Source organism: Dryobates pubescens, chromosome 34 (genome assembly GCF_014839835.1).
Source record: "Dryobates pubescens isolate bDryPub1 chromosome 34, bDryPub1.pri, whole genome shotgun sequence".
NCBI classification, from domain to species: Eukaryota; Metazoa; Chordata; class Aves; order Piciformes; family Picidae; genus Dryobates; species Dryobates pubescens.
Window position 1 is genome coordinate 1,181,884 of NC_071645.1, and position 15,212 is coordinate 1,197,095.

General features: G+C 65.4%; 1 protein-coding gene across 2 annotated transcripts; it reads right to left on the reverse strand.

Annotated features, from left to right (window-relative positions):
• Window positions 1-4,689: 4,689 nt before the first annotated feature.
• On the reverse strand, window positions 4,690-9,816 carry SCN2B (sodium voltage-gated channel beta subunit 2). 2 transcript variants are annotated; one of them, XM_054176152.1, is made up of 5 exons: window positions 9,558-9,816; window positions 7,934-8,082; window positions 6,834-7,000; window positions 6,298-6,508; window positions 4,690-6,173 (listed from the first exon to the last, which is right to left on the reverse strand). In XM_054176152.1, the coding sequence occupies exons 3-5, from the start codon at window positions 6,981-6,983 to the stop codon at window positions 5,974-5,976; spliced, it is 561 nt and encodes a 186-aa protein (XP_054032127.1). In that variant the 5' UTR covers window positions 6,984-7,000; window positions 7,934-8,082; window positions 9,558-9,816; the 3' UTR covers window positions 4,690-5,973. The 2 variants fall into 2 exon arrangements, with proteins under 2 accessions (XP_054032127.1, XP_009897519.1); XM_009899217.2 differs by lacking the exon at window positions 7,934-8,082 and having other exon boundaries at window positions 4,691-6,173.
• Window positions 9,817-15,212: the final 5,396 nt, after the last annotated feature.

The following is a 15,212-nucleotide window of genomic DNA, read 5'->3' on the forward strand; positions in this document are numbered from 1 at the left end:
GATGACCTGCTCGTGGGGCAGGAGCAGCACTGAGTCTTCCTCCGGGCTGGCACAAGGCACAGGTCCCAGCACAGCTCCTGCCAGCAGCCAGAGGAGGCTGCACCTCCCTTACTGGTACAGAACTACATCACCACCTTCCCGACCAGGGCTGCTGCTTCTCGGGTGTGAGAGCAGCTAATCCACAGGGATTTTGTGTCCGGGGTGCCTCTGCCTGCCAGCTCCAGGGCACCTTGAGGCACTCCTCACCCCCACTCCAGCTCCCTTTGCATCTTACTTGCCTTCTCACCTGGCCAGAAGTGTGAAGCAGGAGGAAAGATGGAAAGCAGGAGGCTTTGCAGGGCACGGGGACATCCCAGGGGATCCTGAGAAGATGCCAGCAGTGCCTGTGGGCTGTGGAATTTGGGCTGCAGAGCTGGCAGCAGAGACAGGAAAAGTACAGGCGGAGCAGGCTGGGCAGTGCTGGCAGCCGGTGCTGCAGGAGCAGCCGGGCAGAGTACTGCTGATGCAGCAGGAGGTGTCTGGGGGGAGCCGCTGTGATGGATACGGCTGGGGGATGGACACCGCCAGGTAATGGATACAGAAAGGTGATGGACACGGCTCGGTGATGGACACGGCCAGGTGATGGTTACAGCTGGGTGAGCAGAGCTGCAGGCGCCGGCGGCCAGGCAGGAGGTGTGCTGAGGCGGGAGGAGGAGCGCTGCCTCTGCTGGAGCCTTGCTAATTGTGTGGGGGTGGCACACCTCTGAGTTGCAGCTCAGCGGAGAGGTCCGGAGGGGGGCAGGGAGGGATGCCTGTCAGCCCTGCAAGGGAGCGTGGTGGCTGCTAGGGCCGCGGTCACGGGGGCTGAAGCGAGGGGGCAGCTGAGGTCGAGTCTGGACCCTCCAGCATCCGGCAAGCAGGACCAGAGGGACCTGCAACAGTGGCACCCATGCCCTGCTGCGGGGAAAAGCCATCACGTGTGGACTCCTTCCTGGGATGCTCAGGTGTCTGCCAAGTTTGCTTCCACAAGGTGAGTAAAGTTGGGGGCAGCCACTCTCTCCCCCTGCTGAGCATCCCTGCAGAGGCTGTGCTGCCTGCTCGTGCTGCCCCCCACTGCCCCCCACTGCCCCCCGGGCCAGCCCTGCCCTCCTGGCCCTGCTGCCCCGGGGCTCGGAACGGGCGCTGCCTGTCCCGGGGACCTGATGGAGCTGTCACACTTGGCAGCTCTGCCTGGTCTCGGCTGACTGAGCTGGTGAGACATCTGCTGCTGCTCTGCTCTCCCATAGCCCAGCCTGGGTGAGCTGTGTGTGCCCTGGCAAGGGAAGGGCACCCACAGCAGCTGGCCTCGGGCTTTTGGCGCGGTGCTGCGATGCCCAGCATGGCACCCGGGATTGTGTGGCTCAGCGGAAACTCCTTCTGCTGAGCCCAGCGCAAGGCTGCTGTGTCTGGTTTCAGGCAAGGTGAGCACCCTCTGCTCGGGCATTGTCACCTCCCAGGGGACAGGAAGAAGGGCTCAGCTGTGCCGCCAGCTGGCTCGGAGCCTGCCAAGAGGGTCACAGTGGCTGCCAGACCCCTGTGTAGCCCTCACCTGGCACTTACAGAGCTGGGAGGGTTAAAGCGCCAGGCTGTCCCCAAGGAGGGCTCCTGCTCCCCCCTCCACGTGGGGATGGAGCCAGCAGGGCAGGGCTGAGCAGAGCAGTTGGGCTGCAGGCTCCCAGCTCAGTGCAGCAGGCGCAGTGCTGGCCCCGGATGCCCTGGGGCATCCTGCTGGGTGCAGCTCCAGCCCCACCGCCAGCAGCAAGGGGAGGACAGCCCTGGCCCCCTTCCACAGCTCCCAGAGCCAGGGAACGCTGGGCTACCTGGCCAGGAGCAGGCAGAGCCCCCCTGCCGATGGAGGAGGTGGCAACACTAGAACAGAGCTTCCCATCAGCACCTTTTATTTACTGCAAGGTCCTCTGGCTGTGACCTTTAAAAGACAATTGGCCTGGCAGCCCGGGAGCTGGCAGCCCGGGAGCTGGCAGCCCGGGAGCTGGCAGCGGGGAGGAGAGGCTCACAGTGAGCAGGCACTGCAGGACCACCCCAGCTGGGCCAGGCTGGGAGCTGAGCGAGGGGTCCCGGGCACACAAACTGCGGGTGAGTGCTTGGTTGCCTTTGTCATCCCCAGCCCTGCCTTGCCTGCAGCTCTCCCTCGGAGCTTTCCCCTCTCGCTGCCTCCTTCTCCCTGCGCTGAGCTGTCCTGACCGCTGCTGCTTCGGCTCCCCCAGGCAGAGCTGTCTGTCCCCCCGGGGTCAGCAGCTTCCTCCACCCCTTTCAAGTGCCCTTTAATACAAGCAGGGCAAGGGGAGCGGCATCCCCAGGCAGCCACTGCAGAGGCATCTGCGAGAAGCACGCAGGCAGCCACCCTGTGCCTCAGGAGAAAGTTTCTCCCTGAGCTGGCACTGCCCGAGGCCACCTCCACCAGACGTTGCCCAGCTCTGGTTTTCCAGCGCTGCCCTTCTCATCCCTCAGCAACCAGAGTTCGCTGCCCCCTTTCCAGCCCCACGAGGAGGGCGGCCAGGCTGCAGTGGCATCGTGGGGACAGCAGCTCTGGGCTCCCTCCAAGGCTCTCTGCACAGCACGGAGCAGAGGTGCCCGCCGTGCCCTGCCCTGCTCTCGATCTTCAGTGCCTCCCATCCCACCTGGCCCGAGCAGACAGACCGCTGTGTCCCCTGCTCGGGGGCATCCGTGCAGCCCTGGCCCTGGGCGGGGGGAGGGGTTGCAGCCGCTGCCCCCCGGTCCCTTGCAGCGCTGGAAACTCACCCTTGAATCCCGCGGGCTCTCCTCTGGCATCCCACCGTGCCAGCCTTCCTCCCGAGCTTCTTGCCAGTCACTCTTCCCGAGGTGTCACCAAACTGCCAACCCGAGGGTCCTCAACCCCTTCGCCTAGGGCTGTCCTTGCCCTTCCATCGGGGTGGGTGGGCAGAGCCGTGTGCCCCCTTCCTGAGAGCTGCTCCTCTGCAGCAGCGAAGCTGTGCCCTGCCAGGGGCCAGGGCTGACTGCAGCCTGGCTGGGCTGTGCCCCCAGCAGCCACCCAGCGCCGCTGGGCTGTGTCAGCAGAGGGCATGGGAGGTGATCTGGGTGCCTACTCTGCAGAGTTAGCCCCACAGGCAGGCAGCGAGGTGTGCAGGGCGCCGTGCCCGGGCCGGGCACTGCTGGTGCCGCTCAGTGCCACCCTGCTGCTGGGAGCAGCACGACCACAGAATGCCAGGCGGGAAGGGACCCCAAGGACCAACTGGCTGAGCGAGGTGAGGTCGCTGGCAGCGGGCAGGGGCAGGCAGCAGCAGCCCAGGAAGGTGGCAGGGGAAGGGGAGATGTGCCTGCCTGTGTGAGGGCTTGGGAGGTGTGGGCATTCAGGAGCCCAAACCGAAGGGCAGCTGGCAGAGGCATGAGTGAGGAGGACGGCTGGCAGAGCTCCCCTCAGCCCCTGTCTCCGTGGTAGGGAATTGATGGATGTGCCAATTAACTGTGCCCCAGCTGTGCCCTGCTGCTCCAGCGCCTCGGCACAGCACTGCTGGTTTGCTAAGGTGGAGAGCAGCCTGGTTAGGGGTGCCCATCACCTGGCACATGCCCTGGGCTCTGCTGGTGCCCACTAAGCCTTACCTGCCATGCCCCAAGCAGCTGCTGTGGCCATTTCCCTCCAGAGCAGAGATGGAGGGGTTCAGCACCCCTGAAACCCCAGTGCAGGGAGACTCAGGCAGCACCAGGAGCTCTCACACCCAGCACTGCTCTGCCTGCTGCTGGCTCTGTGGCAGCTCCTGGGGGCCGAGCCGTGGAAGTCCAGGCTGCCCAGGCCTCCCTTGGCACCCAGAGCAAACCTGGTGCCGCAGCGGGTGCCAGCTCTGGGCACGCTGCCCCTTGGGGGGCAGAGCAGGGGGAAGGGACCCTCCTTTTGCCCCACCTGCAGCACAGAAGCACCGAGTGCAGAGTTTTGTGTTTGGTTGTTGTCTTGTTGAGCTGTACAAAGAGCAATACAAACATCCTGCCCGGGGCAGAGTGTTGGGCAAAGCGAGGTGGCCAGGAGGCGCAGCCCGAAGCCAGAGTCAGACCCGAGCAGCCTCCTGGGGGTAGCTCTGTATTTGTAGGCTCTGCTGGGTACAGCTCTGTACAGAGGCATTGGCGAGTTGCAATCCAAGGACAGTGCATGAGAGAAATGAAAGGCAGATGCAGGGCTGGGCACGGGCAGCAGCCTCTGGCCGCGGAGGTGCCAGCCCAGCCCCTGCGGAGCCGCGCAGGGCTCAGCTTCGAGCAGCAGACGGTCCCGGGGAACCTGCCTTGCGGCCAGCTCCCTCTTGGCACTGACTGGGAAAAGCCATCCGTGGGGGTGGGGGTGTGTGCAGGGGGGCAGGCAGCCTCTGCCCGGCCCTCCCCGGGCAGCAGAGCCCGCGGGAGAGGGGGCAGTGCCCGGCAGACATGGCACATTCCTGCGGCAGACGGGAAGGGGAGCGGCGCAGAGCCCAGCGAGGTGGAGCAGGGCGCAGAGGGCAGGGGGGGCTGGGCACAAGGCGCTGGGGCAGAGCAGGGAGTGCACGGCCGTCCCTCCATCCCCGGGGCACCGGTGGGATGAAGGGCTCCCTTCTCCCTGGCAGTGCTGCTCGTGGGTGACACAGGGGACCCCCATCAGGTGGTGTCCCCTGGGGCTCCATGCGCTGCCCCACTTCCCACCTGCCACGGGGGAAGAACAGCCCAGGCAGGGCCTGACAGGGGGCACTGCCCTGGGTCATTTTCCCTGTCTGGCCCACAAGAGGCTCCAGGGTGAGCCCCTGGCATGCTCCAGCCAGCACAGCTCGGCTGCCAGGTCTGGCACAGGAGGCAAAGGGGCTTGCCCAAGGGCAGGCAGTGAGCCCAGTGCAGGCAGGACCACCAACTGCCAGCCCTGGGGCTCACTGCATCCCCCTGCACTGCAGCGTGGTGGGACCAGCTGGGGTCACTGCCTGCTCACACTTGCACCCCATGAGCTGCCCAGGCCACTGCTCACCAGGAACGAGGGCAGGGCAGGGGCTGGGGTGGCTGGGCAGGCTGGCAGTGCGTTGCATGGCAGTTACAGACTGAGCAGTGCTCTGCAGGGAGGCTGGAGGGGACAGGCTTGGCAGAGGTGACAAAGCTGCCTCTGGACCCTCAGTTGTGCCCAGTTCTTCTCAGCTAGTGCCCAAGACCTCCTCTTGCTCCCAGCAGCTCTTTGTCCCTAACAGCTGCACCCCAACCCCACTGCCTGGGATTGGCACAGCAGAACGTTTCCCATTTCCCATCACCCTCCCCAGGAGGGTAAACCAGCACAGAAAAAAGTCAGCCCAGCACCTTTGGCTGAAGTGCTCAGGCCCAAAACCAGCCTAAGAGGCAGAAGGGCTACATCCATCACGCCCCAGGAGCCCCCAGCAGCTCCAGCACCCAGCCAAGCTCAGAGCCAGCACACATGGACTGGTGGCCACCGCCTGGCCAGCGGCTCCCGAGCCGGCTGGGACAGTCCCTGAGGAACATGAGCTTCTTGTCACAGCACCCTCAGCACTGGCACACAGGATTGGCAAGGAGGAGACAGGGCAGCTCTTGGGGATTCCCTGGGGATGGGTACAGCAGCACCCACGCTCTGGGCACAGCAGGAACGCCTCGGGGGTGAGACGTGGCCCCGAGGGCAGAAGCTGCTGGCCCCTGGCTCTCTTTGTCTAGCGGGGACAGGGTGTGGTCACCTGGGCACGGGGCTGCCTGACCCCACTGGGACAAACTGGTCCCAGCTCAGCCTCAAGGGGCAGCCTCGATGCGTTTCAGCCACCCTTCCCCAGCCCTGCCGGCTGCGGCCAGGCTCCGGGGGCCACCTTCTCTCCGCGCCCTGCTCCAGGTGGGTTGGGTACTTGGATGGAAGGAGGAATGCTCTGGGGAGACAGAAATCCTTGCTCTGGGAAGCACATCGAGGGGGTCACGCTGTACAGGGGTGAACAGGGAGGAGCAGCCAAGGGGGGGTTGTTACTTGGTGCCCTCGTCTGGGTTGCCTTCACCATCTGTCTTCCCTTCCTCCTCTGTCTTCTGGTCGTCGGTGTTCAGCCTTTGCTGCTTTTTCCGGCGCACACATTTCACCACCATCAGCACCAGGATCACCACGGCCAAGAAGCCCCCCACAGAGGCACCCACGATGACAGCCACCGTCGAGTCGTGCTTCGGGGGCTCTGGGGAGACAGGGCAGGGGGCTCAGGACGCGCAGACCTCGCCTGGGACAGGCGCCAGGAGGGGGCAGCGAGCCGGAGGGGCTCCCGGCAGCCGAGCGCCCGGCAGCCGAGCGCCAGCGCCTACCTTTGGTGAGCACTTTGAGGCTGATGCTGGCGTGGCCCCGCTGCCGGTCGGGGGGGTTCAGGACGTAGCAGTTGTAGGTGCCCTCGTCCTCCAGCTGCACGTTCTTGAGGGTGAAGGAGACGTCGTACTTGGTGGGGTTGCCGGTGAACTCCACCCGGTTCCCGAAGCGGTCCAGCTGCTTGTTCATGATCTTCGTCCGGAACTGCAGGAACTGGGCAGCCCCCGAGGCACAGGAGGTGAGACGCTGCTCGGCACCCCGCCTGCTGCCCCCACCAGGCAACCCCACCCCTACCCCACCCTCCCCTGCACGTCCTGCCCTGGGCACATGCCCACGCCGCACGCTCGCCCCTGAGCTGGCCAGCACCCGCCCGGCTCCGCGAGTGGCACGGTGCCTGCTTAGCTCTGGCCACCAACAGCACCCAGGGACAGGGTGTGCCCTCCCCACCCGGTTCTGCCACATGGGGGCAGCTGGCTCTGTATGCACACAGGCTGGTCCTAGGGCCCCTGAGCAGACCCCCAGCCCCGGAGAGACTCACCAGCTCCTCCGAGCAGTTGGAGCACTCCTGGTAAGTCCAGTTGAGGGAGAACTGCTTGTTCTCCACCTTGTAGCAGGAGTTGAAGGTGCAGGAGAGCTTCACAGAGGAGCCATTCAGGGCATTGATGGTGGCAGGAGCCATGACCTCCATGCCCAGTCCCGTGGGTGCTGCCGCAGGCACAGAGAGCGAGAGCAGAGATGCAGGTGACTCAGAGAGGGGGCACAAGCAGCCATGCTGCTGGGCTGTGCCCATCTGCCCGTCCCACCCTGCGCCTGGCTGGCAGCACAGACCTCACCTTCAGGCCTTGGAGTGCCTTCAGGGCACAGACCACGCTGTGGCCAGCCAGGCCCAGGGTTCCCCTGCGCAGCAGTGACAGGGGATGAGGAGGGAGAAGCCGCATCCCTTGGCCCTGCTCTGCAAGGGCTGATGGCCCCTCTCTGTGCCACACCTGCCCTGATTGTGCCCTGATGAGTTCTGCTGCCTGCCCTGGAGGAAGCTTTCCTGCTGCTTTCCTGGTTGCAGCATCAGCAGGCAGGGCTCAGTGCCACATCCAGGCAGGAGCCGATGCCTGCGCTCAGCAGATTCCTCTCTTGGCACCACAGCAGCAAATGGGGGCAGCCTGGTGGCTGCAGGGGGAATGCAGAGGCTCCCCCCCCTGTGCTGCTCACAGAAGCACTCTCTGGCTGGGAATGACCAGGTCAAGATCTCAGCCACCACGGTGGGGACAAGGCCAGTCCCTGTACCCTGACCTTGCTCTGGCAGAGAACAAAAGGTTGTTACCCAGTGCAGCTCGCAGGGCAGGAGGGCTCACCCAGGGCAGGGGCAGGGAGGAGGGGTCTGCACCCTGCTCCCCTTCCCTGCACCTCCCCTAGTCTGCTGGCACCCAAACCCAGCACCTGCATGTTCTGCCCAGCCTGTACAGGGGGGTGTGCACACCCAGCCAGGCTCCTGTGCAGCCAACAAGCTGCACCCTCGAAGGCTAAGCCCCTGGAAGCAGAGGGATGAGCCCTGGGAGGGTGCTGGGAAGGACGAGGGCGGCTGTGGCACCCCACAGGGCTGGGACAGTGACCCTGCCAGCAGGTGCTTTCCCATCACCTCACCTCTCCCCTTTGGCTGCTGCTCTTTGCTCTCAAACCTTCTTCCTGAGGTGCTCCTGAGTCCAGCCCTGTGGCCAAGCTGGATGCATGTCAAGGCTGCTCCGCTGGCTAATCCGCTCCGTCTGCAAGCAGGGCAGGAAAGGGGCCAGGCTCTGCAGCCAGGGAACAGAGGCTTTTCCAAGCTGCAGACAGGGCTGCTTTGACCCCACAGCATCCTGCAGCCAGCTCTCTGGGGGCAGAGGTGCCCACCAGGCCTGGCCAAGCCCCTGGAGATGGCTCCCTGCTCGTGAGCAGCCGTGGTGAGCACTCAGTGCAGGGTGCTGGGAGCCAGGGCTGGGGAGAGCTGGTGCCTGGGTACAAGTTGCAGCATCCAAGGAGGGATGAAGTGTCCAGGCCTAAGCCACTGTCCCAGCCTTGCTGCCCCATCACAGCCCACCCCCTTAGATGCCTCCAAGAGAACCTTGTAGGGGCAAGACCCTGCCTATCCCAGAAGGCCCTTTCACAGGCCCAGCTGGAGGGGTCCCTTGCACAGAGGCACTGCCCTTGCACTGTGCCCTGTGTGCCTGCAGTCGGGTGGCATCGCTTTGTGCTGTGTCCTTGGGGTGCCCCAGGGCTCTGGAGAGGGCTGAGGTGCCACCAAGGGGCTCTCTCAGGCTCTGCAGCAACCATGGGGCAGCCCTGGCCAGGGCAGGAGCAGGGCACAGCAGAGGGTCCTCACAGGCAGCCAGCACACATGCTCTGGCAGCTCCTACTCTGCCACAGCCACCCAGCGCTGGGGGAGGGGGGGACAACAGAGGTGGGGAAAGAAACCCCTGAAAGCCCTGGGACAGTGTCCAGGCTGTGTCCTTGGGTGCTGAGCAGGCTCCCAAGCACTCTGTCACCCTACACCCAGGGCTGGGGGGGGAGGTAAAGTTACCCACAGCCTCCAAAGCCCTGGGCTTTGCCTCCTCCTGTCCCCAGCCTCTCTCCCACAGCAGGAGCAGCCCGGCAGGAGCTGCAGGACGGTGCGAGGAGCCCTGCAGGGAGGTGATGCCTTCCCTCATCCCGATCAATACAGCCCCAGTCCTGCTGACACGACGCTGCCGGCCGCGGGGCCGGAGCACAGAGACCACACATCCCCCACGCCCCATGCAGCACCCCCGGCCCCTCGCCGGCCACCCCCGACAGCCAGCCGCGGGACCACCACCAGGCACAGGCAGCCCACCGGCCGCTGCCATCCCCAGCGAGGCAAAGCCACAACTGCCACCCCCCACCCCCCGCCCTGTGCCCACTGCAGCCCCGCCTGGCATGCAAAGAGCCCAGCGCCGAGCCAAGCCCTCCAGCAAGCAGGACACGGCGGTTAGAAGGGAAGATGCGGTGGCACCGTACCCCCCGCCCTGCCCGAAAGGAGGTCACCCCCGGCTGGCAGGCTGCCGCAGGGCACCTTGCGGACCACCTCCGTCCCCAGCCCTGCGGCGCAGCGGCGCTGGCTGCTTCCCCGGGGACGGGAGGGGGCTCCTCGGGGCTGGCATGTGGGGCACGGCGGAGGGCGGGAGGGGACCTCCTGGCCAGACAGGCTGCTTCTAGCCAGCCTGGGTGCTGGTCCCTGGCAGCCTGGTGCATGCAAGGGGTCAAGTTTGACACTTACCCAGCGAGAGGAGCAAGCTGAGGCCAGTGAGGAACAAGGTGGGCTGCGGGAGCCAGGCTTCCGGGCTCATTTTGAAGGCTATTTTTTAGTGTATGGAGAAGGACCTGGTGTTGGTGTGGATTTTGGTGGTTGGTTGGTGGTGGTTGGGTGGGTTTTTCGAACGCCCGGGTTATGTGCAGGTGACATAAAACATTAGAGCTGCTTTATTCCCCAGCCCAATATGGCTGGAGCGGTGCTGGAGCAGGCAGGCAGTAAATGCTATGGTTGGTGGATTTCAGCAGGGGAAGTGGGAGGGCAGAAAAATTTTCCCCTGAACAGGAGGGGAAGGCTCCTGGCGCTGGAATGCTGCTCCCTGCTCCCGGGGTCTGCTCCTGGGGCTCTGCTCCGGGGGCTGTGGCACACAGCAGCTCCAGCAGCCTGCTGAGCGCAGGAGCTGGGTCCTGCCGGGAGTCCCTCTGGCCGTGCAAACTTGCCAAGCATCACTCAGAGCGTCTCTCCCCCTCCAGAAAGGGCTCAGGCGCTGTCCCGCAGCGCAGGCCTGACCCTGAGGGTTCCCACGGCCCCTGCAACACCCTGGTTTCAGTGGGGACATGCAGATGTGCCACCCCTGCCTGGCTGGAGGCTGGCAACCCACCCCTGCTCACACCAGTGGCAGCAGCAGTTGCCACTCCTCAGGGTAGAATAGAATAGACCAGACCAGTTTGGGAGAGTCCTTCCAAGATCAAGTCCAACCTCTCACCCAGCACCATCTGATCACCTAAACCATGGCACCAAGTGCCCCATCCAGTCTCTTCCTAAACAGCTCCAGTGATGGTGACTCAGGAGTGCCCTCCTGCTGCCAGGCAGAGAGCAGGGGCACTGAGCTGGCCTGGGGAGGGCAGAGGGTTCCACAGCGTCAGCCTGCACAGCAGCCTGCCCAGCATGCCCAGGCTGAGGCACAGCCACGAGCAGGCAGCCTGCAGTGGGCACTACACCCCCAGTACCTTGCCCACTTCCAGGCCAGCACAAGAGCAGAGCCCTCCCCTCCCAGGGGTACTGGACTGCCAGCACCACTCAGCACCATCCCAGCTCAGGACCGTGCCCTCTCCATCCAGAGCTGGGCTGCAGCACTGCCTGCATTTAGCCCTTACCTGGCTCTTATCACCCAGGTACTCCTCCCCAGCCAAGAAAGGGGATCAGAAGAGGAGAGCAGAGGTGAGCCCTGGGTTGAAGTGGGTTTCATGAAGCAGCCAAAGCGTCAGCAGTGCCAATAGACAGTGCCTGAAGTGATACTCAGCCCAGGGAGTGCATGGTGGTCACAGCCAGCAGCAAGGCAGCCCTCAGGAGGAGGAGGAAGAGGAGCAGGGTCAGCAGGAGCCCAAGCAAGAAGCCTCCCCCTCAGCAAACTCCCCCCCCTTTATACTGAGCATGACATTTATGGGATGGGATTCACCTGGAGGCACTTCAGGTCACTGACCTGGCTGACTCCAAACTCCTGCAAGCCCATGGGTGGCTTGGGATGGTTCCAGCAGCACCAGGAGAGGGATGCAGGGTGGCTGGGTTTGATGCAGGATGATGCAGCAGGATCAGGCAGGAGAAGGGCCAGGGGCGTCCTGGAGCTACAGCACTTCTCAGTTCCTGTGCACCTGAGCTCTGAGGAGGACAGGATGGGGCAGTGGGAAGGCAGGAGGGGCAGAGAGCTGCTCTGCTGCCCAACCAGCTCCAGGAGGGCAAGGGGGGCAGCCAGGAGAGCAGGCACCAGAGAAGTTCCCCGGGCGAACACAGTCAGCCTGCTTTGCAAACACTCCCTGCAGACGTTTCCCAGCCACGCTGGGCAGGCAGAGCACTCTCTGCTCTGCTGGAGCAGGTCCTACCACCCTACAAAGGGCCGTGGACCTCACCCCTAACCCCCTCCCGACAGCCCAAAGCCAGCCCGGCTTGCAGAGCCCTGCTGGAGTCCCTCGGCATCGGCCAGCAAAAGCGAGGAGGGTGGCAACGTGAAACGAAGCAGTGCGGGCGGCGCAGGCTGCGCCGCAGTCCCCCATCCCCGGGGCCGGTGGGAGGTGGGCAGGGGCTGCACCTGCAGCTGTCACACAGCTAAATATAGGGCAGCGGGAGAGCTGGCACTGCCACCGCGCCGCCCCGGGGCCCCGGCAGGGGCTGCTGGGCTCCCCCCCGGGCAGGGCAGAAGTGCTCACCCATAGAGAGGGTGCATGGGTGGCGTGGGACACCCCACTGCCCCCGGGGGTCTGCCCCTTAACCCCTGCAAGCCAGGGCAGCAGCGAGGTTCAGGACAGCCCAGAAGGACCTCTTCAAACCCTTCGTGGCCCATTTGGGGTCCCTGTGCCCTGGAGGCAGCGAGGCAGGCATGGGTGCCAGGTACCGGCTTGCAGGGGCTCCTGGGCCACGGGCCAGGCAGATTTGGGCACAGGTGGGCACCACACACTTCAGCAGGATGTAAAAGGAAGCCAGGCACAGGGGAGACTCCCTGAGCTTTATTATCTTCAGCAGATCCCATCGGCATGGCTCCTGCTGCATCTCCCCCCTCCCCCCACCCCCTGCCAGGCTCTCCTTGCAGATCTGATCTCAGGGTCCGGAGCTGCACAGGCCAGGACCAAAGCTGGAGCGTGGAGGCTCTGCCCACTGTGCCCTCTCTCCAGAAACCAGGAGACAAGAGCCAGAGACAGGGCTGCCCTGGTCCTGTGCCAGCAGCTGTGGGGTGGGCAGCGTCCCGGCTGTGGCACGGAGCGCAGGGGAAGCGCCACCGCCTCTTGAGGAAGGGCTGGCAGCAGAGTGCTGGGGTGCCCGGAGGGGCAGAGATGGCCTCACACAGCTGCTCACAGCCCCAGCACGGCTACTGCTCCCCCTCCGGAGCTCTGGGAAGTGCTGTCCCTGCTCTGCTGCAGGCTTCCTCTCTCTGTCCATCTCCCTGCGTCCCCTCTTGCATCCATTCTGCCGGGATCACCCTCCTGGCCAGCTCCACGTAGACGCCGTTCTCCCGGAAGGGAGAGGGATGCTGCGAGGAGGAAGGGGCAGGGCATGAGTCTGGGTGCAGGCAGGAGGCAAGGGACACCACTGCCTGGTGTGGGGACTGAGGGGTCAGGCCCTGGGTGCCACCACCGTGGGGAGGGGGTTCACCAGCCCTGCAGCTGCATGCCTTGCCACGGCTCAGGGCAGCTGCTCTCCTCCTCACCATGGTTATGTAGGTCTCCTCAGCCCTCTTCTTCTTCTTCTTTGCATCTTGTTCAGCCTTGGGTTCCTCAGTGCCAGGGATGGAGGAGTAAAGTGCTTCCTACCAGGGGCAGAGCAGGACACTTGACACCAAGCAGACCCCCAAAACACAAGAGCTGCCTTAGCTCCTTCACAGGACTAGCACCAAGAGCCACGGCTGCCCAGCAGCCCTGCACACTCCATCCCTCCCCTTCTCCTGCCTCTCCTCTCCCCCTTTGGCTCCCACGGCTTGTGGCCATGTCCTAGGACAGGTCCCCTCCACTCAGCTCAGCCCCAGCTCTCACCTCGGGTTTGTTCTTGCTGCCATCGTTTCCAGTCCTCTCCAGGGCCGTGTTGGCTGCAGACCTTGAGGGAAGGCAACAGCGGCGTCACCTCCGGCAAGAAGCATCTCCTGCTCCTCCTGCCCCCAGCCCTCCCTCTCCTGGGACAGCGGGATGGGTCCCTTTGGACGCGGCACAGGAGAGCTCAGGCGGCGTGGGGCAGGGCAGGGCTGAGTGACACTAGAGGGCAGCAGGAGCCTGCACCCTGCTGTGGGCACTGGCATCGCGGCGGGCTTGAACCCTCCGGTCCCTGCAGCTCCAGCCCTGCTTGGCCTGGCCGAACAGCGCAGGAAGGCTGCCAGCAGATGCTTTGCTCAGCCCCAGAACCCCTCAGCTGGTGTCGGTACCTCCTCCTCAGGCTGAGTCCGGCCAGGAAAGCCAACACCACGGCCACGCAGCCGCCGCCCGCGGCCGCAGCCCAGAGCCTGGAGTCTCCTGGGGCCGCGGAGTCCTGGGCGCCCGCCGCCGCCTCTTGTCCTGCCGGGGAGACAGCAGGGCAGGGGATGGTACAGGCGGAGACCCCAGCCCTGCTGCACAGCAGCCAGGGCGGCAGGTTCAGGAGCTTCCCGCAGGCTCTGGGTGAGGGCAAAGCGCGCAGCGGGGCGGGGGAGCAGTCACCTCTGTGCCCGGCGGGGCGGACGAGCAGCACGGTGTGGTTCTTGAAGATGCTGCCGCAGTTTCGCAGCCGGATCTCGCACACGTAGCTGCCGCTGTCGTTCACCCGCAGGTCCTGCAGCCGGATGGAGCCATCCCAGCGGGAGATGTCCCCTTGCCACTGTGCCCGCTCCTGGAAACGGCCCACAGGGATGCCCCGGTTGTTGTAGTAATAGAACACCATCTCCTCCTGCCAGGGCACAGACAGCGGCGGGTGAACGGAGCCCAGCAGCAGGGCAGTGCCCTGTGCGGTGCCTTCCCTGCTCCACGCTCTCCCCCTCTGCCCGGGGAGGCCTCCCCACGCGGGAGAACCCAGCTGCCTCCCACGCTGCCCCGGAAAGCCCCAGGGCACGGCACCCAGCGCGGTGCAGGGCCGTGGGAAACGGTGGAGGTGTTCCTCCGCTCGCTGGGGAAACTTCCCTCCTCCCTCGGCCCGGGCTGGGCTGACGGACTTCCCACAGCCTCCCGACGGCACCAAGGCTGCCCGGCTCGCCCTGCCCTCCACCTGCCCCCCCCAGCACGCAGCTCCACTGCCCACCCCCGCGGTGCCAACCCACCTTCTGCGTGCCATCTCCTGCCAGGCGCAGCCAGTCCACTTTGGCCATGGTCCAGCCCCGGGACGCCAAGTCTAGGAGGCGGCACGGCAGCAGGACGGAGTCCCCCGCGCCGGCCTGCAGCAGCGGCTGGGTGAGCACCCAGGCGGCCCCGGCGCGGCACGGCTCTGCCGGGGACAGGGACAGCAGCATGAGGGCCGGCAGGACGGCCGGCCGCAGCCCGGCCAGCCGCAGCCCGGCCAGCCGCAGCCCGCCCGTCCCCATGGGCCGCTTCCTCTGCGGAAAACGCTGGGGCGGGAGGCGCCGAGGGGTCCGCAGCGCAGCGGGGAGGCCCTGCCGCCCGTGCAGGCAAAGCCTCTCGCTGAGCCCTGCCCGTGGCGTGCCCGGCGTGGGGGGCAGCTCATCCTCCCAGCCCCCCGAGCCGGGGCTGCGGCGCTCGCCCGACCGGCGAGTGGGGAAGCACAACCCCAGCCCTCTGCGTCTCCCAGCCAAAGCCCGCAGCTCCTGCAGGGCTGTTCCTGTGAGTCACTGGCTGGGAGAACCTGTGCCGCTCTCATCTGCACCGGGCCGGGGGCAATTCAGCTGCTCCACAACGAACTTCAGTTCCTCCTTCCCAACCTGCCCATTTGGCTTCCTCAGCCCTTGCTCACAGGCTCGTGACCTGGCCTTGGACTTGTCTGGCCACATAACTTAGACTGGAGAGTAGGACAGTGAGGGTGGAAAGAGGCTGGCACAGGCTGCCCGGGAAGGCTGTGGAGGTGCTCAAGACCAGGCTGGACGAAGCCTTGAGCAACCTGGGCAGGGGGGGGTTTGGACCTGGATGATCTTTATGGTCCCTTCCAACCCAATCCATTCTGTGATTCTCCAGCTGCTGCTCAGGGTTTGGCTGAGAAGCTGGGCAGTGGGGGGGACAAAGG

Excerpts from the sequence above, each read along its gene's own strand:
- SCN2B (XM_009899217.2), bottom strand. The coding sequence starts at position 9,627 with ATGAGCCCGGAAGCCTGGCTCCCGCAGCCCACCTTGTTCCTCACTGGC. Across the intron at positions 6,509-6,833 it reads CCAACTGCTCGGAGGAGCTG|TTCCTGCAGTTCCGGACGAA; the intron begins GTGAGTCTCTCC and ends GGGGCTGCCCAG. Across the intron at positions 6,174-6,297 it reads CCTCAAAGTGCTCACCAAAG|AGCCCCCGAAGCACGACTCG; the intron begins GTAGGCGCTGGC and ends CTGTCTCCCCAG.